Source organism: Sceloporus occidentalis, unplaced genomic scaffold, assembly GCF_023333645.1.
Source record: "Sceloporus occidentalis isolate IW3139 unplaced genomic scaffold, rSceOcc1.0.p SCAF_50, whole genome shotgun sequence".
Taxonomy (NCBI): domain Eukaryota; kingdom Metazoa; phylum Chordata; class Lepidosauria; order Squamata; family Phrynosomatidae; genus Sceloporus; species Sceloporus occidentalis.
In genome coordinates this window covers 5,134,338-5,158,523 of record NW_028317030.1, presented here as the reverse complement: position 1 = coordinate 5,158,523, position 24,186 = coordinate 5,134,338, and the positions used below count along the sequence as shown (strand labels likewise).

Sequence of the window (24,186 nt, the reverse complement as noted above, 5' to 3'; positions counted from 1 at the left end):
GCAGTCTTTCTCTCACTCTTTCTCGCTTTCTCTTCTTCTTTCTTTTTCTCTTTTCCACTCTCTATTTCTCTCTCTATTTCTCACTCTCTCTTTCTCCCTCTCTCTCTCTCTCTCTCTCTCTCTCTCTCTCATACAATGTTCTGTGACTTCCATCACGTTCTTCACATTCATCTCACATAAACAAGTAAAATGTCTGATGTTTGTGCTGAAATCCCGCAGTTCCGGCCAAAACTTTCCCCTTAGAGGGACCTTTGAATTGTGAACTTATTTGGAATTAGCCAAGAAAAAAAAAAAAAATCACGCTCCTCCTATGTTCCCAATGTTATAAACTGGAGAATAGTTACAAAACTAGGACTGAACCATGAAGTTTGTCCTATTATCGATCTGTCTGTCTGTCTTGGACTACACATTCACCGAGGCTTCGGAACCGTAAGGGAATCAACAAATGCCTAAATTTAACTAAATGATACAAAAAAACGTACTGAAGCCGCTTGCTGGGGATATAGCGCAGGGCTAGGCAAAGGGCTGTCGTCCGGTTGCTTATTGACCAGAAATCCATGTGGCCGGCTGAGTGTTGCAGGATTTGTAGCTGGATGACAAGGCTCTGGTTGATATTTGAAACTGTAGGGAGACTATTAAGTGATAAAGAAACGGAACAGAATCAACATTGTATTTTTAACACTTTTATATATATATATATAAAGGTATTAGCCTTTCTATATTGTATATCCCCTTAAGCGGGAGATACGAACATGTTATTATGTTATGTTATTAAGAGCTTCCAGGGGGGGTGAAGAAGTTAGAAGAAAAGCCTCAATCTCACTGCATGCCCAATTTTGTTATGGATAGCTTATTATGTTATATTGATTTTGTGGGATGTGAAGTACGTCATCACTTTTCCTGCTTCTTACAGTTATTATGTCATCACCGTACCATCTCAGATGCATCATCCATCCGTAGAAACAGCCTGCGCCACTTTTCTCTACCTAAAGGAGGAAATAAATATTAAACTGGAGCTGTACAGGGATGAACATTCTTACCTGCTGGCTGAAGATAAAAGTAGACTCCCCAACTACTTTCGTTGTTTCCTTTTTGAGGTGAGTTGAAGGTCTACGATTTGAATGCCAAGAAGATAACTACAACACACTGGTTTTTGCTTCTTAAACTACCGGTATATTTAATTTTACAGACTGCACATTATCTGCTACAATGTTATATTTCACTACATGTACAAGAAGAAATTATATTCTCAATGTGGTTCTATGGTAATCTTAGAATTCTTTCACCTGATGACCTGAAAACCTAGACCATGTTCTCCAAACCGGCTTGTGAATGGATGTATGGAAACACACATGGCATTCGTGATTTCTTCTATGTCTTATAGGATCGTTCTTATGTCCCTCTTCAGGTTCCTTTTGTGAAAGAAGGGGAAAAGCAAGTCTGGTTTTTCCACATCTCAGCGCAAGGAGAGAACATCAACATCAACCAAACCAAGAAGGTTCTACTGGTCAAAGGAAAGCCTATGACCATCATCCAAACCGATAAACCCCTCTACAAACCCGGGCAGACAGGTAGAGTTTCATAATTTTGTAAATGTTTCATCCTCCGTATCCATGCCATGGTCCACGTGATATCTTCGTCCGGCTAGTGACTCTATTCAGTGGAACTTTAAAACCAGAGTTAGTATCTTCATGGACTGCAGCGTCCGGGACACATCAGCGGCTCGCAATGCATAGAAGTCAGCGGTCAGAATTATATAGTGGGAAAAATACCTGCACTATTAAGAATAATCTATATATAATTTATATATATATATATCTTTTTTTATTCTAGTGAAGTTCCGGGTGGTTACTGTGGACAAAGATTTCTATGCTCGCGATGATAAGGTAAAGTAATTACCAAAAAAAGTGGCATTGAATACAGTTATAAGGACTCATAAGGACTTAATTTTTTCCGATAGATTGTTGCGCAAGACTAACTGTGTATCCGATAATATTAGAATTTTGCATGACCCTTCTTTCTTTCTTTCTTATTTTTTTTTCTAGTACCCGCTGGTGGAGCTCCGGGTAAGTACAGAAACACTGCTTGACATTTTTTTAAAGAAAAAAAAAAATTAAAATCGGTCACTTGAAGGAAGGCTGTGCTTTTTTTGTTTTTATTAAACAATAAATGTTGTCACGTGTAACAAAGTGTCAGTAGAATTCTACTCTTGATAAGAGATGTTGGATAAATATCTTGTGTTATATGTTTAAAATGAACGCAAAAACTAAAAAAAGTAAAAAAATTAATTTGTGCATGCAGAATTAAAACATTTATGGGCTTACATAAATGTCAAATATCCCCTCAATAACTTCTGCAATCTCAGGTTTTGGTGTAAAGATATCATAATGTTGTTAGTCCTGAAACGTCAAGATAACCCACTCAGTAGAAAATAAAATAAGACGTGAGAAAAACATCTCTTTTCTGCCAATTTAAATGGGCTACTACACTATATATAAAATAAAAACATTAAAGCAACAGCAACATGGTTCTTTTAATGTCTTTAAACAGGACCCAAATGGAAACCGTATTGGTCAGTGGTTGGATGTCTCACCTGTACAAGGAATTGCAGACTTCACCTTTCCCTTGGCAGAGGAGCTAACACTTGGAGAATATACGATTACAATTCCCAATCATTGTGTGAAATCTTTTTCAGTTTCTGAGTATGGTAAGTGTGCCGTGTGATAGAGAATGGACCTTCTAATTCATCTGTGCCATCAGACCAAAGAAGTAGGAAAGTCTATAGAGAAGGAGAGTTGAGTATGTGTAGTATTCTATATCATCCTTTTTAGTTGTTCTCTTATTGTAACTTACAGCCTTCGGGAATTATTTAGAAGGACAATAAATACACGTAGTTTGATCCTATTAGTCCGTTTTGTACTCTTGGGTTATTCATAAGGTAAGAGAAAGGGCAATTGGAAGAGCTGCAGGGAACCTGAAGTCAACCTTCAAGAATCAGGTTTGACGTCAATAAGGGAATGGAACACATGGGCAAGATGTAACAATAAGGATTGTAATTAGAAGTTCCGAGGGATAACCATGGAAGAAAAAGGGAGAAAAAGAGAGTAATTAGAAATAGTTACAATGACTCACAAGGCGCAGGTTATGACACCTGGCAACCAAATATAGAACATTATCAATTTTTATTGTCCGTGTGGCTATTAAATGCTATGATACAAATATTTTCATACTTGTGGGTACATTCCTAGTTATCGTTCTGTTTTTCATGTGATTTAAATGAAGGTTACGCTTGAACCTCTCTGGCGACTATTCTCGTTACTCTCTTTGTTGGTTTAGGGAACAAAATAGTTTATTAGAGTATATGTGACAATTAGAAATGGCTAGGAATAAAAAAAAATGCATCAGGGTTGGGAATAAGGCTATGGAACGGAACATGTTTATATTATATAAAATATCTTGTTATCACTTCCATTCCCTATAGTACCAAAGAGGTTTGAGGTCAATATTTTTCTGCCATCAAGAGATGCCCTGACAGATGACATTTTTACAGTAAAAGCTTGTGGAAGGTAAGACAACCTTCTCCTCTTACATACCCACAGTCATGCTACCATTATCCAACCTGCACATGACTGGCAGAACCATGCCGGACCACCGACATCAGCCATCTCAAAAGACTTTTAACGAGTAGCAGCATTCTCGCTACCATTCACTCTAACACTAACATTATGTGTATCCCAGACTAATTCGCACACAACTATGAAGCAATGTGTACAATAATAAACAAAACAAAACTTTAGAAACCCCAAAACTTTAGAAACTACCACATTCTGATGATCTTCTTCAGATATAACTATGGGAAGCCAGTCCTGGGCTCCATTACCATCTCTATCTGTCTGCAAACGAACAACCCATGGGAGGTTTTATTTGAAGATGTTGAAGAAGATGATATGAAGGCAGGGAACAGTGAAATGTGTCAAAAGATATCAGATGAACAGGTGGGCATGCAGCTGATGTGTAATGTGTAATGAAATGTTGGCCGTACATGGATAAAGCATGGAGGGGTGACCATCTAGCTATACGTGTTAACGTAAATATAAACTATCGCCGTCAGTTCTCATTCCGTAACTACATTTATTTATTAAAACTTGTCCTTTAGCTTTTTTTTGCCAATCGGTGTAAATGTTTTGGAGACATTTCATTTATTTAAATTATATCCCAGGGAACAAATGATCTTTGTGACAGATCCAGTTTAATCTGACCTTTAAATCTGGTGAGTCGTGAAAGGTTGAAAATTTCAAGGTTTCAGATAAAACAGACAGTAGTTTCATTGTTGAATACTAAGAACTTACTTTTGCTGTGAGAAGATAACAAAAATTAAGTGGTTGTTACATCTAGTATTTTTCTTCACTCTCTCCTATTTTTCTTTTCCTTTGCAGACTGATAGCAGAGGCTGCGTTTCCAAAAACATCGACCTTCGCCTATTCAATTTCTCAAACTCAGATTCTGAACAACACTTAAATATCTCATGCTTTCTAACAGAAGACAGCACTGGTGAGTACCCCACGATAAAGGAATCATCAAAACGTGGATTTATTACATGTTGAAGTATTTCATTTTTTAAAGCTATAATATCAAATACATTATGATGGTAAAATTTCCTATTCTTTATTTAATTCTTCACAGGTCACATGGAGACCGCATCAACCAAGATCTCCATAGATAACCTTCAACAAATGTATTTTGTAGATGTTGAAAGCTATTACCAAAAGGGAATTCCTTACAGTGGAATGGTGAGCATGACCAAGACTATCGATCAGTCGACAAGAGGGTATCTGTAAGAGGGTATGAAATAATATTGAGGTGCACAAGAAAGTCAGATTAAAGTGTCATAAAACAACAACCCAGGTCTGGTATTATGTCACAAAAAAACCGAATGTCCGCTGGTAAAACGCCTATGTTTCATCCACCTGAACAGTTTACTGGCAAACATGAACCTTCCAGGGGACATTACAAGACATTGATTAATTCAATAGACCAATTTAGACAAACTTCAAGATCAACACTTTTGCGTATATTAATGTTTCAGAGACGTACGTTTCCTCCTGGTAACACACAAATAGAATTATTTACACCATCAGTCTTAGAATCAAAGCAAAATCATATAGTCAAAGCTGCGGAAAACAAAACAGACGGTAAATGGTAGTGCCGATAAGAATGCGTGTGCATGAGGGAGCAGGGTCATAGCAACAATGTATCAAAATCATTTGAACTACTTAAGCTTTTTGTGAAAAAAAAAAAAGAGACTAAATACAAGAAAAAAAGTAAGAATGTATGAACACAGAAAGGGAATGGGTAAACAGTTAATGGAGAAGCGCATCATTCTGCACTTTCTTTTGACCCCCCTTTAGGTGCACGTCAAGGGCAGAGAAGGACGTCCTAAACGAAACACCACTGTTTTCCTGGAAGTGAATGTTGATGACATTGAATTAAACATGTTTTTTTTGACCAATGACAAAGGAATTGCACATTTTGAACTCGACACATCAGAATGGAATGACTTAGTGTCACTCAGGGTGAGGGGGCTTATATGAACCTTGAGTCATAATCTCATGTATATTATGTATTGTATCTTATTATTATTTTATCTTTAGACACTTGAAAATTAGGTTTCAGTATGTTTAAAAGGACATACCTATGCTTTTTTTCCTACGTATTTTAGTCTACTTTATGTATGTTCATTTTACTCAAATTTAGAGGCGGGTTGGTTATTTTATAAACATATTTCATCTCTTATATTTAAGCTCCATCCTTGACCTGGCTGAATAGAGTTGGGACATATACTGTTTTCAGATTTCACTTTATGCTTGTTATCACTTATTTTTCAGCTATTAATGTACATACTGTAACTATGAGTACTACCGCATAAATATAAACCGTATCTTTTTTGTTTCAATCGACTGAAATGAATACGCATTGCATTTGGTATCTCCAGGCTAAGTTTTCATTGGATGAGGATGAAAATATTTTTTCGGAAGCATTCATGTGGTTGTACCCCTTTTACTCTGAGAGTAACAGTTTCCTAAAGGTAGAGAAAATTGCATATCCGCTATCTTGTGACACTGAGCAACCAATCAGAGTGGAATATGTCATCAACATGAAGGATCTTGGTCCCAATTTTGACCATCTTTCCTTCTTCTACATGGTAAATCTTTTTTTTTTTCTTCTGGTTTTCACCATTTTATTGGCAGTAATGTGAATCAATAATGTGAAAAATACATGTTATGGAACAATAAATCCACTGAGATATATAAATTAAAAGTGACACCTTGAAAGTCCGAAAGGTGGGACTTCGTCCAAAATAGAGCATTTATGTTCTAACATAACAGCTTATTAGTCGATGCTTCTATTGATGAATTAGATTCATGGCTGGAAAATGAAATCCTGATTTTAAGGGAAAATCGGTCAGTGACTAAAGTTGGAGAAATATTATATCAGCCTTGAAAGATGTGAATTGCTTTATTATTTTAGTTGAAACATTGTAGTTCATATTCAAATTCTGCCCTAGTAGACCCCACATCTATGAACATGAAATACATTTCTATCATTGCGTTGCTTTTAATATTTTATTTTTAATGTATTTTTTTGTTCAACTTTCCATGATGTAATACATATTTCGGTCACATTTTGTTATTTCTGCAGATACTTGCTAAAGGTGGAATCAATGCTCATGGGGAATACAAATTAAATGTTGCAGGACAGTGGAATGGCGCACGTGAGTAAAAACACAGATCAAGTTACTTGGTACAAAGGTGCTGCTTTTGCCAATTATTTCATAAGAGGAGCCGCATTTTGTTTGCTTATGTTATAGAGGGCAACTTCTAATTTTGGTAAGTGAACAATTTACATTTCTAACTGTTCTATGAAGATATATTATTGCACAAATGCAGAAAAAGTGAGTATTGCATTTACTTAATGGTTAATCCATAGATTGTATTATTCACAAAGTCTCTGAGAGCCCTGAGCACCTTAGTTGAATATGAAATAGGCTCTCAACATGGCAAGGGATGTCCTCTGGCCGTGTGCTTACTCTGTACGCCTATCGTTTGCAGCGCTGCGAGGCTCATTTATACTGAAGATCCCTGTCGCCATGGATCTGATTCCTGAAGCCACACTTATGGTTTTCACCGTATTACCTAACGGAGACGTGGCGGCTGACCGGACAAAATACGCAATCCCAACGTGTTTCAGAAACAAGGTTAGAGATGGCAAAAAGATGGAGGCAACTGGAAAAAAAAATCAGAAACTGTAAATAATATTACAGTTATAATATATATTCTTAAACTGATAGTTTTAAAAAGTATAGGAATCCATAAATAGTATATTTAATACAAAATACATTATAATATATACTTCGGGTAATCACGGAGCCTCATTATGCATTCCTCTACCATTAATCCTTGTATTATCTTTCCGTGTGGACCACAATATTGTGGAAACAGGTGGGAATTGAGTTCTCTGAGAAGAAAGTGCGACCCGGGAGAAAGGTGAACTTGGGAATCAGAGCCGAAGCCGGATCGATATGTTCCATCCGCTCTGTGGATAAAGGACTTTTGCTCCACCAGACTCATGAAAAAAGCACACTGTCCTCCACTTTGGTGAGATAAAAATCCACACAATGTCCACATTAATGGTGAGATTCGTAAACACGGTCTACATACGCATGTAGTTCGTAACAACTAGAAATGAATGCATTGCTGCTCTCATTTATGTATTAAGTATAAATGTTGGGTTTCCTGATTAATGTTTTCAGATGCTCCACTAATCACCACACAACTAGGTTTGTCATCTTTTAAAACATATCCTTAAAAATAGAGAACTGGAAAGAACCTCATTAGATGATTTTTTTCATGTAGACTTTTGGTAACCAAACGTTTCGTTTGTTAACAAAATTACAAATAAATTAATAGCTGAAAGAGCGAAAAAAAGGTTGACCGTCTCCTGAATATTGTATTGTCATCGAGCGGTGTTAAAGGGGAAGCCTCATGGAAAAAATAGTTTTCCCCTTGAGCACAAACTCAGCGCTGTATACAGTAATATAACCCCCAGCGCTGTATACAGTAATATAACCCCCAGCACTGTCTACAGTAATATAACCCCCCAGCACTGTATACAGTAATATAACCCCCAGCGCTGTATACAGTAATATAACCCCCAGCGCTGTATACAGTAATATAACCCCCAGCACTGTCTACAGTAATATAACCCCCCAGCACTGTATACAGTAATATAATCCCCAGCGCTGTATACAGTAATATAACCCCCAGCGCTGTATACAGTAATATAACCCCCAGCGCTGTATACAGTATTATAACCCCCAGCGCTGTATACAGTATTATAACCCCCAGCGCTGTATACAGTATTATAACCCCCATCGCTGTATACAGTAATATAACCCCCAGCGCTGCATACAGTAATAACCCCCCAGCGCTGTATACAGTATTATAACCCCCAGCGCTGTATACAGTATTATAACCCCCAGCGCTGTATACAGTAATATAACCCCCAGCGCTGTATACAGTATTATAACCCCCATCGCTGTATACAGTAATATAACCCCCAGCACTGTCTACAGTAATATAATCCCCAGCACTGCATACAGTAATATAACCCCCAGCGCTGCATACAGTAATATAACCCCCAGCGCTGTATACAGTAATATAACCCCCAGCGCTGTATACAGTAATATAACCCCCAGCGCTGTATACAGTAATAACCACCAGTGCTGAATTGCCCTTAAACTTTTTTGTATGTGATGTCACTCTTTAGTGGTCGCTTGGGGTTCACCCCCAAAAAAACAGAATGTCTTCAAAAACGTATTTGTTATCTGATTGTAATCATATTTTTTCTGGTAGGAGTTTAAATGAAAATAAATGAATCGCATTTCTATTAGTAAATTTCTGTCTGGTGCTATAGCTAGGTTACTAATCTGTATATTAGTTAACTTATTATTACCTAAATTAGTCATTTTTTCTCTTGGTCACTACGCTTTACACTATATATACACTATATACATATATATGTTACCATATATGCAGCCATTTCACAACATTAACCCGGTCTGCGCTGGATTTCTGATCCATTTCACGTTATTATTACCTAAATTAGTCATTTTTTCTCTTGGTCACTACGCTTTACACTATATATATACACTATATACATATATATGTCACCATATATGCAGCCATTTCACAACATTAACCCCGTCTGCGCTGGATTTCTGATCCATTTCATGTTATTTGAATGGACAGCATAAGTTTTCATTGTCGCCCCAATGTTTTAAATGGTAGTATATATATATATATATATATATATATATATATATAACAATTACCTTGAAATCATGGACTGATTCTGGTCCTGGAAAGCGTGAATTTGAGGCTCTGATACAGACTGTTTAAGTCTCCCTATTAAGTTAATTTATAGATTACATGGTTAGGTGACACCAACCCTTTCAATCTCACCTTAAATTTCATAAAGATATCATACAGTGTGATTAAAAAAAATATATATATATAAATACAGTTTATTTTATTTTCTCTTTGGTTTGATTAGTTGTGTTAGGACTCAATTACTGTTATTTTTATTGTGATTTTTTTTTTTACGTAAAAATTATGATTTTATAGTTAACGTAAAAGACTTCTGTGTCTTTTTTTTTACGCAAAGGTTAAAATAATGTCAAGGATGTTTCAGATGGACAAAAATGGCTTCTTGTATGCGACAGAAGACTTTGAGAAGTATCCGTGCCTGGAGAGGGAATCCCAGTCAACGTCAGAAGGCGTCAAGATGGAGGCTCCATGGTTCCAGAGTGAACCCGACGTATATAACTTGTTTAAGGTACGAATTATATTTGCCAGCTAAACTAAATAATGTATTTAAATCCACTGATGAAATTAAACATTAACCTCGAACTTCTCACACCATTCGCGCTCTCTGTAATTTAAATTTTTTTTTTTATATTTTAACTATAATTTTATAAAGCTCGGTCAAAAAAACACACAATCTTATTTGCATGAAATTACCCCAATTCTTTATCCCCTCACTTTTCTTATACTCATTTTAAAACAGGGAAGTGGTCTCAAAATATTCACCAACACGAAGATCCGTAAGCCGGTGTCATGTTTGGTTTCGAAGTTCACTTTACGAATGTTTAATAAAAAACAGTCGATCGTTGAGGATACAGATCCCCCTGTTAGTAAGTAATCTATTATTATTATTAATATTGTTATTATTTTTTTTTATTGTTTTATATAGCACCATCAAATGATGTCAATTACATTGTCGTTATCACATTCTTCAAGGTGTATTTAAATGGCATGGCATGCACGGTTTCCCCTGTTGGGATATGTACCCGTCTACCCCGTCTACATGGTTTATTTTCCATTAGTTCTTATTTTTTTTACTTATTTTGATGTCTCCTTTCCACAGATTCAAGTGAAGAGAATCCAGAGGATTTTCAGACGAGGACATCCTTCCCAGACACGTGGTTATATGACCTGGTGGTTGTAGGGTAAGGGTCAATGATTTGTGATCTCTACAGTATGGAATGTAGGGTGATCTAGAACAGCTAAGCATGTAGAATAAACAAGATGACATCCAGAACCTAGAACTAGTACAGGATGTTGATGAATAATGTTATCTGTTATAAATTACGTTTCTTTATGATTGGCGTCACCTAAACCGTATGTATAAGGAGGTTATAAAGCACATGGGAAAAATAGTTCTCAAAAACACAGTTTTGGCAATTTTTTTAATGAAAATTGAAGGAAGTGATATAAAATATACATTTTATGTGGTTACTTAGGTTGAAACAAGTGCAGAATGCTTGGTATTTTTGCAATATGTTTTAGTCCCTCATGGATAATGTTCATTAGCAAAATGAAGTGAAATGTTCTTTCACTTACTTTTATCTCTTGCAGACGACTGGGCCATTCCCTATTAAACGTGACAGCACCCGATAGTATCACCAAGTGGGTGACGGATGCCTTCTGCCTCGGGAAGTCAGGCTTTGGAGAGATAAATGATGTGGAACTCACCACTTTCAAGCCTTACTTCATTGACTTGACCCTACCCTACTCCGTGGTCTTGGGAGAGGAGTTTCCGCTCACCGCCCTGGTCTTCAGCTATCTAAAGCGGTGCATGGTGGTAAATAACCAGCATGGCAGAGTAATGGTTTTATGCCCCAGAGTCCCAACTGGCATAGAAATTAGACAACACATAGTCATTTATATGGCTCACCCCCTGGAACAGCATTTGAGTTGAGAAGAATTTTAGAATGTAGCCTACCCGTTGAGCTATATAATTAGAACAGATAGAAGTAATTTGACTGGTCAGATGTCTTTTTCTGTTCATATACAGTTTTGCCCCTATGGAGTTTCTTGGACCATCCACTCTCTGTATGTAGTCTGTAGATAAATCATGGTTTGAAGGGACACGGTGATTTTCGCTTAAACTACAACTTGGTCGTTGATAACTCACAGCCAGATGTAGGTTAGCGTTAAAGAGTAAAGGACTTTCTTTAAGTGCACTCATTACCATTTTTCCTCACCAATTCCTAGGATATTGTTTAACCAAGAGGACATTAGAGAATTCCTGTTTACCTAACAGGATTAGTGCCTCCTCTGTCAAAATTATTAATAGTCAGACTCACAATAATGTTGACTCATAACTAAGTTATTCTGTATTGTTCAATGTATGACATCACTATGAAGTCACGGAACATACTACAATGACATCATTATATTTTACGAACATTATAATAAATGTGAACAAATAACCAATCTACCCTACTGCACAAAAATGTTAATTTCATGCTGCTATATACGTATCTTGCCCATTTCTCGTTATTGCACTGGTAATCACAGCATTATTGTCTTTCGGCAATAGGTGATGGCGTCCCTTCCTGATTCGATGGAGTATACTATTGTCCATGGTACAAAGAAGCAGTACAGCTGCCTCTGTGCAGATCAGTCTACCAGCTTTACCTGGAACGTAACTGCGACAAAAATAGGTAAAGCAGAATTAACTCAACAAAGCATTTTATAGATTGAGAACAAGTAATTAAAATACTGTCGGACAGACAGTATGCCTTCTTTTAGGCCGCTTAATGGTGTAGGTTGACCAGGCGACCAGACCAGACCTCTGTGTAAAACATCTGATGAGCTGTAGCTTTGAGCAGATAGAAAGGAGACTCTTATTTATGACCATATGTACAAATGTAACAATAATTCCGTAGGTAGGAATATAGAAAACAGAGAAGATGACACAGATCTTAATGGTGTTAAATACACGGAGGCTTGTAAATGAGTTTAAAATTCCATTTTTTAATATATGTAGCCGACACGTTTGTACAAATAGCTTTAAAACATAATTTAAAACATATTTAAAAATAGCCATTACTACCAGAATTATACGTAAGTGTTGCTGTTTTCATGTCTAAGGGACCATCAAAGTCCAGGTGAGAAGTACCACCTGGAAGCAAGAGGGAGGCTGCGTCGGAATGGACTTTGAGCAAAAAAAGAAATATCGTTCTGACTCAGTGGGAAAAAACATCAAAGTGAAGGTGAGATGAGAAATGTCACTAGATTACATCACTAGAGGAGCTGCAAAACCATAAAAAACCACAAATCTGCCCTAAATCTGCCCTATATCTACCAGTGGCAAAGGGTATTGTGTTCATACAGATTGATATATGTTGTGTTGTGCTTTATTTATTTAAGTTGTGCTTTTGTTAATTGTTTTATGATTAATATATGTTTTTATTATAGCCCAGGGGGGTCCTAGAAGAACACACAGAGACATTTCTGCTTTGTCCATCAGGTATGTCAGATATGCTTAATAAAATTCTGTAAATCAAAATTGTTATGTTATATACTACTTGTTATGTCCGGTCTACCCATTGTACAGCGCTAGGGAATATGATGGCGCTATATAAAACAATAAATAATAAAAATTCCCCATACTTTCTATTAAATTTTTTATTTATTTTTTTACTTTTTCACTTACACTTTTTTTATTACCCATTCTTCTCTGCCATGTTGGTTAGTAGACATGGGCAAAACTTTCAACATTTTAAATTTAATGGGAGAAAATGGGATTTTTATTCGTGTGGAAAAAAAACTGTGTTTCTATCCAGAGTTTTTAGAGGTTTCACTCCATCTTCTTTTTTAGATCTGTATTGAAAGTATTACGTTGGTTATGATAGTAGAGTAGCATTTAGAAACAGATAGAAAAGTAGCTAATTAACATTTTAAAAGCCACTCTAGTGCTAAAAGTCATCAAATAATGAACTTATGTTGAATATTTTTTATATTAAAATGAACTGTCATATGTTTTTCCAAACTAATTGTGTCCTTCTTGACCCTCCAACAGATATCAGCATTCAAGAAGAAATTTCATTAACGCTTCCGTATAATCTGGTGCCGGGCTCCGAGTATGCGCAGATCACGGTACTAGGTGAGGACAGTCTGGAATATATTGGTTTAACGTGAGTGAGGAAGAGTGATTGGGAGTTTTATGTGTTCACACTCATAAAGCCTTTAGAACTAAGGTGAAAATAAATGAGGGTCCATCTATTATATTTACTTTATTTTACATGAAAAGAAACAATGTAATAAAATAAAAAACAATACAATAAATCACAAAATAAAAATAGCAAAAAAAATAAAAAGATAATCTTTTATGTATAAGAATTTTGGGTTAAAAATCATGTTTTTCTAAAGTTTATATTTTTGGCTAAACTATGTTTCTATATTCCATCCCAAATTCAGATATTTGGTTTACCTCTATTTTTTTTTAATATTAAACAGAATGGCTTAAAATGTATATATTGTTCAGATATTTCAATCCCATATTTTTGGCAGGTGATGTCATGGGAGGTGCCATTAATAATGTGGGGCAGTCCCTAAAATTGCCTTTTGGATGTGGTGAGCAGAATATGGTAAATTTTGCTCCAAATATTCATATCATGCAATATCTGCAGCGCACCAAGCAACTAACACCCCAACTAAGAGACACGGCTCTGGGATATCTAATCACAGGTTGGTGAGAAAATTAACAACAGACCTACAAGCATATGTGGGAATGCATTGGGGGGTGATGCCCTCTTCTGGAGAAGTGAAGTAGTATAATTATTTTAGAAACCCATTTCCATGAGGACAAGCCTTAACTGATCAGAGAGATGAACCAGAGGCAGCTGATTAGGGCCCTAAAAACAGCACCGACAATGCATAAGAGGAAGGATAAGTGGGGGATGTAAACTTGTTCATCATTTATGTATTTTTCATAAAAATTAGGTAGCATTATGGAGACCTGCAGAATGTGCAACTTTGTATGTATACGGAAAGTGTTAATAAAAAGATTTTGGGATATTTACTATGAACTTTGTATAGTTATGCATGTATATTTACACCATATATAAAAGTGATGGTGGGTAAATGTGATGGTAAACCCTTCCACTAAAATTAAGGGGGTAAAAGAAGTATTATTGAACACTCATCTGTCCAGGACAGCCTTTAGACAAAACTTGGGTGAAAGGTACAACAAACAGATTATCACGCCCTAGTAACTATTTCACCCTTAATGACACTCATCAGCATGAGGCTGCAATACTGGCTTAATAATTGAGGCTTGGGGTAGCCAAGAAATACCATTACATAAGTTATGGTGGGTAAAGGTGATGGAAACCCTTCCACTAAAATTTAAGAGGGTGGCAGAAGTATTATTAAACACTCATCTACAGACACCAGACAAGCCAGAAGGCTTGTTTTCCCTCAGAAATCTTATGGTGCTGCCACAACCACAAGGGATTCTGGGTAGGCACCTTGCAAATAAGGTCAACAATTATCACCTTTTGCCCAAGCCTCAAGAATTAAGCCAGTATCTCAACCTCATGCTGACGAGTCCCATTAAGGATGAAACAGCTGTCCATGAGCAGTGATCTGGCTATTGGATCTCTTACCCGAGTTTTGTTTAAAGGCCGGGACCAGCGGGCAATTACTTTCAAGGGTTCCATGTTAAAGTGGATATAGAGGCAAAAGGTGATAATTGTTGGCCTTATTTGCATGCGCTTACCCAGAATTCCTTGCAATTGCAGCACCAGGAGATTTCTGTGGGACAAAAAAGCCTTCTGGCTTATCTGGTGTCTGTAGACGAGTGTTTAATAATACTTCTACTACCCCTGCAAAATATATTTTTTTTGTTTGATATATAGAACACTTTTTTTTTTCTTTTAGGGTACCAAAGACAGTTGCTGTTCAAACATGACGATGGCTCATATAGTGCATTTGGCAAAAAAGACATTGAGGGTAACACATGGTATGTGCCAGAAATTATAACCCTGATTTATTAGCAGAGAAAAGTTAGAGAGAGGTGATTGTTACTAATCTTATTTTGGATGCATTGTGGGTAATCAGCGATCCCTGAGTTGCTCTCTGTAGTTAAACCTTGACTCTCAGCCACCAACCGTATTATTTCTTTTCAGCTTAAGTCTTTTCGATAAGGATGTATTGGATGTTTAGGCAGATTAATATAACTATCTCTACTACTTTTAGATCTCTTGGCTAACTAGAGTCTGTGTCAACACAAAACTCCAAACTGTGCTCTTTTTGTAGGCTCACGGCGTTTGTGGTGAGATCTTTCAGTCAAGCGCGAGAGCTCGTCTACATAGAGGAAAAACCCATTCAAGAAGCCGTGAAGTGGTTGAGCAGCCAACAGTTGCCCAATGGCTGCTTCCAAAGTGTTGGGACTTTGTTCAACAATCAACTGAAGGTGTCTATGATTACACTTATAAAACATGGGAGTAACGAGAGTTGTCTTGATGGTTAGCCATCCCGCTAATCATCATAAGACATGCTAGCGCTGGCTACATACATAATGGCAGAACACATGATCCTAAATACTGGGCATAAGCCAATGATAGTACAATAATAAAATTTGTAACATTCCAGATTATCTTTTAAGATAATAAAATTTTACATTACTACATTTTGGATGAATATGGTAAATAACTAAAGAAAACAATCAAACTCACTGTCTAAATTTGCATATTTAATGAATCTAATCTTAATAGCCTACCCTATGGTGAGTCCCTGCTGAAGAATGTCTAAAGTTTTAGTTGATTTGTGCCATTACAGAAGAAAAATGGACCAGGACCAAAACGTGAGGCCAATGAAATCAAAGCACCCAAGACTCATGAGCTTAATCAAGTGAGCTCAAACTTGTTCCAGTGTCGGCAATTTAGCCTTTAAACCTTTTTTTTTTGTTTGTGGTTCACCCCAAGTGTAAAGGGGGTTCAGATATGGATTTCCTTGCTCACTTGCATTTGGCTAAATACCAGCTGGACTCTGTTAGTAAAGCCCTTAAAGGCTGAGTATGCAGTAAGATTGTTGGTTCCTTCTATGCAGAGAAAGTTTATCTTGGGTCATGTGACTGCCTCAATGGGTAGGGTCAGACTGATATGCTATAGGAGGTTTTTTTTTTCTGTAATTGCACAAATGAGTTAAAAACATTAAATGTTTCCAAGCGGGGATGTGCCATAGGCTAGGATATTAAGCAGCTGCCCATTCTCAGTTGCGTTGCTCTTAAGCCTTTTTGTGTTTAATGCGTTTTTTTTGTGCGACCAAGATAATTATTGTAAGAAAAATAAAAAATATTCCCTTTAAGGGTACACTTCACCAAAATAATTGAATACTTTATTAACCTATTAAGTTTGAGCGCTATTTCAGCCTACATACTATATAATAAACCTCATATATTATAGGTTTACTTTTTAGACCATTGCGAAGACCAAGTGAAAGATATGTTATTTAAATTAGTTTTTTCTTAATTTATTCTTAATTTATTATTAAGAATCTTAATTTATTATATATTGATTATATATTGATAAAAAACACATATTGTAAAACCAGAGTATCCCAGTATGGACACTTCTTGATCACAAATTTATATATATATAATAAAAATGATCTTTTTCCAGAGTGGAGTGGATGATGAAGTCACATTTGCTGCCTACATAACTATCGCTTTGCTGGAAAGTGGAATTGTGTGTAATGTGAGTTCTTTCTATTCTTTTATGAAATAACATACTGGGTTGATAATGACAATCTCATAATACACTGTATATAATCATTCTGTAATTGGGAAATGTTGGAGGTTCATGGAAGAACTGAGTATATTTACACTACTTTAGAATTAATATAAAACACATAACATAACCACTTGGTAATATGCTTTTTTAGTTGTATGACGATTAATTAAATCTGTTGAACAGAGAGGTAGAACTTTGTGAAATGTTAACAGGTTCTTGAGATGTTTTACATCTCACCTGCGATGGAGATTGGATAATACTGTCTGTTTCTAGAGTAGCATTGTGGAGAACACCTTGAAGTGCTTGAAGAATGCAACAAACAATGTAAGCAACACCTATAGCCAAGCTCTTCTGGCCTATGCCTTTACGTTGACGGGAGACAGTAGTCTCAGACATCATATGTTGGGTCTCTTGGAGAAGAAAGCAATATGGAAAGGTATCATAACTATGTGATCATGTAACAGTGACTCATGGTATCTAAGCTTCTCTCACTTTTCTAATTTATTTTCAAATTTTGTTTAGATGGAAGCAAGCACTGGACTGTGGAGTCCAGCGACAGTGGAGGGATTGAGGTGTCCTCGTATGTTCTTCTGGCTTTACTCTCAGATAAAACAGTTTCCCACAAAGATATTGAGGAGGGTTCACATATTGTCAGCTGGGTTGTCAAACAACAAAATCCATGGGGAGGATTTGCTTCCACCCAGGTAAGACCTTTTGTTGTTTTATTATTTTTTAGTACTGTATGTATGGTATAATAATTACAACTACACAACTAGCTATGTTAATTCAGTTGTGCAAGGATTTACCATATAATTCCAAAGAATTTAGATGATGGTACCATAAAAGGCCAGTAGACGTCACTCAAGAATACACAATGTTTACAACTGCAGACCCTGTAAATGATATCCATCGGAACTGGCATTACATAAGTTATGGTGGATAAAAATGATGGAAAACCATTTCACTTAAATTTAAGGGGTAGTAGAAGTATTATTAAACACTCATCTACAGACACCAGACAAGCCAGAAGGCTTGTTTTTACCTGAAAAATCCCATGGTGCTGCCACAGCTGCAAGGGATTCTGGGTAGGCGCATGCAAATAAGGCTAACAATTATCACCTTTGCCTCTATATTCACTTTATACATGTTTTCAAAGGTGATAATTGTTAACCTTATTTGAAGAATAAATCCCTGGATCAACGTTCTGTCCCTATTAATCTAATATCCATAACTTGTAATATTATTTATTTCGAGAAACACGTCCAGGCTCCTTTTGAACTCTTTTATTGAGTTTACCGTTACCACTTCCTCTGGCAGAGAGTTCCATAATCTCACCGCTCTTACTGTAAAGAACCCCCGTCTGTGCTGGTGTTGAAACCTTCTTTCCTCCAGCCGTAGAGGATGTCCCCTTGTTATAGATACAGTCCTGGGTATAAATAGGTCCTGGGAGTGATCTCTGTACTGCCCCCTTATATATTTATACATAGTTATTAAGTCCCCCCTAAGCCGTCTTTTTTCCAAACTAAATAACCCCAATTCTGATAATCTTTCTGGGTACTGTAGTCCTCCTATTCCCCTTATTACTCTGGTTGCCCGTCTTTGAACCCTCTCCAGCTCCACTATATCTTTCTTGTACACTGGTGCCCAGTACTGTACACAGTATTCCATGTGTGGTCTGACTAGTGACTTGTACAGTGGTAGAATTATTTCCTTGTCGTGGGCATCTATGCCCCTTTTGATGCACCCCATGATTTTATTTGCCTTAGCAGCAGCTGCCTGACACTGGTCACTACAGGTAAATTTACTGTTAACTAAAACTCCTAAGTCCTTTTCCATGTCAGTCGTCCCCAGTGTTTTCCCATTTAATACATATTCCCAGCCTGGATTTTTCTTCCCCATGTGCATAACCTTACATTTATCTGTGTTGAACCTCATCTGCCACATCCCAGCCCAAGCCTCCAACCTATGCAGATCCATTTGTAACCGTGCACTGTCCTCTATTGTGTTAACCACGTTACAGAGCTTAGTATCATCTGCAAAGATTGATACTTTACTATACAATCCCTCTACAAGGTCATTAATAAATATATTAAAAAGAATAGGACCCAAAACTGACCCCTGTGGTACCCCACTAGCAACAGTAACCCACTTAGAGTATGTACCATTAATAACCACCCTCTGTTTCCTATCACTGAGCCAGTTACTTACCCACATACACACATTCTCCCCCAGCCCAAGCATTCTCATTTCATGTACCAGCCTTTTATGTGGCACCGCATCAAATGCTTTGGAAAAATCAAGATATACGACATCCAGCGATTCACCCCGATCCAGTCTTGAGCTCACCTCCTCATAAAAGCTGATCAGGTTAGTTTGACAGGACCGATCCCTTGTAAACCCAATGCTGATATGGAGTCATACACTTATTGTCATTGAGATTCTCCAAAATAGCATCTCTTAGGAAACCCTCAAACAGTTTACACACAACAGAAGTTAAACTAACAGGCCTATAATTCCCCGGGTCACTTTTTGTCCCCTTTTTGAATATTGGCACAACATTTGCTATGCGCCAGTCCTGGGGAACAGACCCTGTCACTATAGAGTCCTTGAATATTAGAAATAGGGGTCTGTCTATTACATTACTTAACTCCCTTAGAACGCGGGGATGAATGCCATCTGGACCTGGTGATTTGTCTATTTTGATTTTTTTTAGGCGGCACTGCACTTCTTCCTGGGTTAGACAGGCGACATGTACTGGGGCAGTTATCTCATCCTGCTGTATATTACCTGGCATTTCATTTTCCTCTGTGAATACAGCAGATAAGAATATATTTAATAGATTAGCTTTTTCCTGATCCCCGTCTATAACTTCTCCCTCATTACTTTTTAAGGGGCCAACGCTTTCATTTTTAACCTTTTTACTATTTATATAGTTAAAGAACATTTTGGGGTTTGTTTTACTCTCTTTGGCAAGGAGTCTCTCTGTCTCCAATTTTGCTGCTTTTATCTGATTTTTACATATTTTATTTTTTCCCCGATAGCTTTTTAGTGCTTCCTCACTGCCTTCCTGTTTTAGTAGCTTAAATGCCTTTTTTATTGCCATTTATTGCCCCCTTTATATTTTTATTTATCCACATTGGTTTTCTCTTGTTCCTGTATTTCAACAATAAGCTTTACCTAGTGATAAAGGGCTATTGGAACACAGGAGTGATGGGAGTGATAAAAGGCCTCTGTATACCTATGAAGAGATTCCATTAAAAATCATTTACAACATTAACCCCGCCTGTGCTGAATTTCTGATCCATTTTTATGTTATTGTAATGAACAAAATTTGCATTTTTCCCAAAAACAAGGAAATTTCATAGTGACCCCAAACTTTAGATTGGTAGTGTATAAACATGTATAGAATTCAGTCTGCATCTTTAATAAGATTAGAGTTGAGAATCTGTGTTACTGTGTGATACTCAATGTATCAATAGCTAACCTGAGTTTAATTCATGAGAGGACATTTTTATTTATGTTATTAAGAGGAACATTTAGAAAAAGATTATTACTATAACTCTTACCACGTGACCAACAATAAATCACTTATAAAAATGTAATGTAAGCTTTTGAAAATGTGTGTGAATTCTTGTTCTTTTCTTGTTTTTTTTTTTTAATTTCTGTTACTTTTTTGGTTTCTGTTTGGAGAATTCAAAATAATATATGAGATAATTTCCACCATTGTTTTGAAGGCAGCAATTCCCTTGAATTTCAATGGAATTGTAGAAATAAAACATGTTAAAAGTTGAAAACAAAATATGTTCACTTTCTTTGATACCGGATACCGGAAAACAAGACCTGTGATTAGAATTGTTCTTATACTTGAATGTGTGATTATTTTGAGTATAAACATTATTGATATTAATACAACATTTTTTAAAAACATTTATTTTTCTTTTAGGACACTGTTGTGGCTCTTCATGCTCTGTCTAAATATGCAAAGGCTACGTTTACTGAGAACAGGGATGTAAAAGTCAAAGTCCGTTCAAGTTCAGGGTTTCAAAAGCATTTTGTCGTGGACAAGTACAGAAGTTTACTTCTTCAACAAGAACCACTGCCCGATATCCCGGGGACGTATACAGTGGCAGCCACCGGGAGAGGCTGTGTGTATGTACAGGTAAGCGATACCATATTCTATATATAACATATGTGCTACGGCAAGTTTTTGTTTTTAGCTTTGATATAATTCACTGTTTAGTGAATAAATCATTTTGTGTGTCACTCTTCAGGCTCATCTGAAATACCATGTCCTCCTTGCTAAATCTGTTACTTATTTCACTCTGAGTGTGAGGACGCAGCCCACAGCCTGTATCCTCGCAGCACAGAAGAGCTTTGAGATACTCGTGGAGGTCAGGTGAGAAAAAAAAAAAGGGTCTTGGGTGCAACTAATATCATAGAAAACTCAATAGAAGGCATGCATTTATTATAAGCTGTCCTAGATTTATATCCTGCATGCATCTAGACACAAAGAGAAGGGGTTAACATTGATGGTGTAAAAATACCCCACCTAGATGTGTCAAATATGCTTAAATTTGGACTATGCTTAAAGTTTGGGGTCACTATGAAATTACCTTGTTTTTGAAAGAAAATTTTGTCCATTAAAAAAACATAAAAATGGATCAGAAATTCAGCACAGGCAGGGTTAATGTTGTAAATGATTTTTAATTGAATCTCTTCATAGGCACACAGAGGCCTTTTTTCACTCCCATCACTCCTGTGTTCCAATAGCCCTTTATCACTAGGTAGAGCTTGTTGTTGGAACTCATCCCTTGTTACATGATAACTTCTACAACTGCCATAACAATCCCAGAAGCGGCCATCCTACGCTTGTTTTGTCCATTATTCATTTTTTCTTTTTAGTTACTGTGGGAATCGAATTTCATCCAACATGGCGATTATGGAGGTAGAACTTCTATCAGGATTTATATCATCTAAGGAAAGCATTGAAAAGGTGAGCACTAGGTATGACAATGTTGCATGTTCTTTAAAGTTATTGATTTGCACATATTTGGGTTAGTTTTGAATGATCTTACTTACTTACAGGTGCTTAAAATCGCCTGCAACATAGTATCTTCTATTATTCTGTGATCAGAATTTACATATGCAAAATATTCTATCACATACACAACATATGTTCAAGACATTGGCGTATGATCTGTGTTATTACTTTGTTACATTCTTAGCTAACAAATTAATGGGTTTCAGTTACATGAAGTATACTTGGCTTTGTTTAAATAAATTAACTTTTAAATGTTGGTGGAATTCAGCCATTCCAGTATCTCGTCAATCGTCCAACATGATGTTCTTTGTTTTGTTCTTCACATCTTTCCTGGAGTTTTGTGACGCTCTCCTCGGTTTCCTTGCTCAATTCTTCCTTTTTGGCTCAGTTATTTTATTAGAGACGTTATTAAATTGTCTAATTTACTGTTTCTCCAGTTAGAGAAGAATCCACTTGTGAAGAGAACCGAGGTGACTGCAGAAAAAGTCACAATGTACTTGGAAGAGGTGATATATGGTTTATTTGGTGATATTTAAGTTGTATTCTTATAGATCTGGAGACTTTCTTCTTACCTACAAGTTTTGCTTCCTTATGAGCCTTCTAACTCATCAAACATCCAATCTCTACTCCCTATCTCCAGTTCTAGATCAAATACGGTTTATTAAATCCCCTTTGATGGGGTTGAAGTTGCTCTTGGAAAAAATATTTAAATATAACATGATTAAAATAAAGAAAATATCACGATCCCCGAAAGAGGACCAACAATGACATTATAAGCCAGCAGTGATAATCGGTAGCCCTTCCACCACCAAGTCCCCAGTTCATTAAGACATGAAGTAACAAGGCAAACTTTATACCCCCCCCCCAAAATTAGGAACTTTAAATCACTTTTGTCTCTTCTCTGGCAGCTGAAGCATGAAACAGAGCAGTTTTCCTTTTTTGTTGAGCAAGAAACACCAGTGAAAAACCTGCAGCCAGCAAATGTTCTGGTTTATGATTATTATGATCCAGGTACGTGAGGGCAGCTGTATATCCAAACATATCCTCCCTTACTCTGTTCAGTTTCCATGAGGAGCGGTGTTAGAGCCATTTGGGTAACACATTTGGAATCTTCACGATGGGGGATTAAAGGGTTAATATTTCTAGAGACTCATGGTCAGCTCATTTAAAAAGTTGATATATATATATATATATATACGCTATTTATTTTTCAAAGAAAATTGTTATTAACCAATACAGTGTTCCGTCCTGTTTCAGGTGAGCATGCCGAGGCAGAGTATAACTCTCCCTGCAGGTAAGGAACATGGCCGCTGATTGTTGTTTTTTTTTTGTTTTTTTGTTTGTTTGTTTTTTGTTGTTTTTTTTTTGTTTTTAGTTTATCAAAACCCTTTTGGGTTATGTGTTTATGCATTTAACCGTCCGAGGAACATAAACGGTGATTTGTAGCTGTGGAAAATTACTTTATATTTTCGTCTCGGGCACCTTATTTCTTTTCTGCTGATAGATGCCCCATTGAGGTATCTGCTTTGGGGGATTTAGGGTATTTTGGGATTACCCAGGTACATTGCCTGCATTGTTAATCAATCAAAGTGTTTCTTCCAAAGTCATACAGTAAACTTTATTCATCAGAACTTTTTTTTTTCCATTTCTTGGTTTTATTATTTTTTATATTATTTGCTCTGAGATTTTGTTCTCTTTTTTTTTTTTACAGTAAAACACAAGATCTGGTAATGTTACTTTAGAGATGACGCCAATAAAAGTGAAACAATCCAACTTTGGGGTCCGTTTGTAAGCTGCATATGTCTTCTTTGTTTCTTTCTGAAATAAGAGCAATAAAAAGCACAAAATATCGTTTGCAGTTCTTTGTTATTGTTGAGCTTCACCAAGTAACGTTTTATAGGAAGATGTTCATACTTGGCACACTTAATAGCAGACTTGGGCGCCGGCCAACTCTTCGTGTTCATCTTCGTGGGGGAAAAAATCTTCATATTCCATGAATATT

General features: G+C 36.6%; 1 protein-coding gene across 1 annotated transcript; it reads left to right on the top strand.

Moving 5' to 3' along the window:
- Positions 1-361: 361 nt before the first annotated feature.
- LOC149288716 (alpha-2-macroglobulin-like protein 1) lies at positions 362-23,630 on the top strand. Its single transcript, XM_089491425.1, has 32 exons — positions 362-429; positions 914-1,097; positions 1,385-1,571; positions 1,834-1,886; positions 2,046-2,066; positions 2,551-2,707; positions 3,482-3,566; positions 3,845-3,995; positions 4,437-4,551; positions 4,684-4,790; positions 5,409-5,573; positions 6,700-6,772; positions 7,110-7,255; positions 9,724-9,894; positions 10,126-10,252; positions 10,486-10,567; positions 10,977-11,202; positions 11,944-12,067; positions 12,498-12,619; positions 12,825-12,876; positions 13,429-13,512; positions 13,920-14,096; positions 15,291-15,372; positions 15,669-15,825; positions 17,033-17,107; positions 17,417-17,579; positions 17,666-17,847; positions 21,087-21,302; positions 21,415-21,539; positions 22,046-22,136; positions 23,093-23,195; positions 23,560-23,630. Exons 1-32 carry the CDS (start codon positions 362-364, stop codon positions 23,628-23,630), a joined length of 3,942 nt encoding a protein of 1,313 aa, XP_089347551.1.
- Positions 23,631-24,186: the final 556 nt, after the last annotated feature.

Excerpts from the sequence above, each read along its gene's own strand:
- LOC149288716 (XM_089491425.1), top strand. The coding sequence starts at position 362 with ATGAAGTTTGTCCTATTATCGATCTGTCTGTCTGTCTTGGACTACACA. Across the intron at positions 1,098-1,384 it reads TTCGTTGTTTCCTTTTTGAG|GATCGTTCTTATGTCCCTCT; the intron begins GTGAGTTGAAGG and ends TATGTCTTATAG. Across the intron at positions 23,196-23,559 it reads TTATGATTATTATGATCCAG|TTTATCAAAACCCTTTTGGG; the intron begins GTACGTGAGGGC and ends TTTTGTTTTTAG.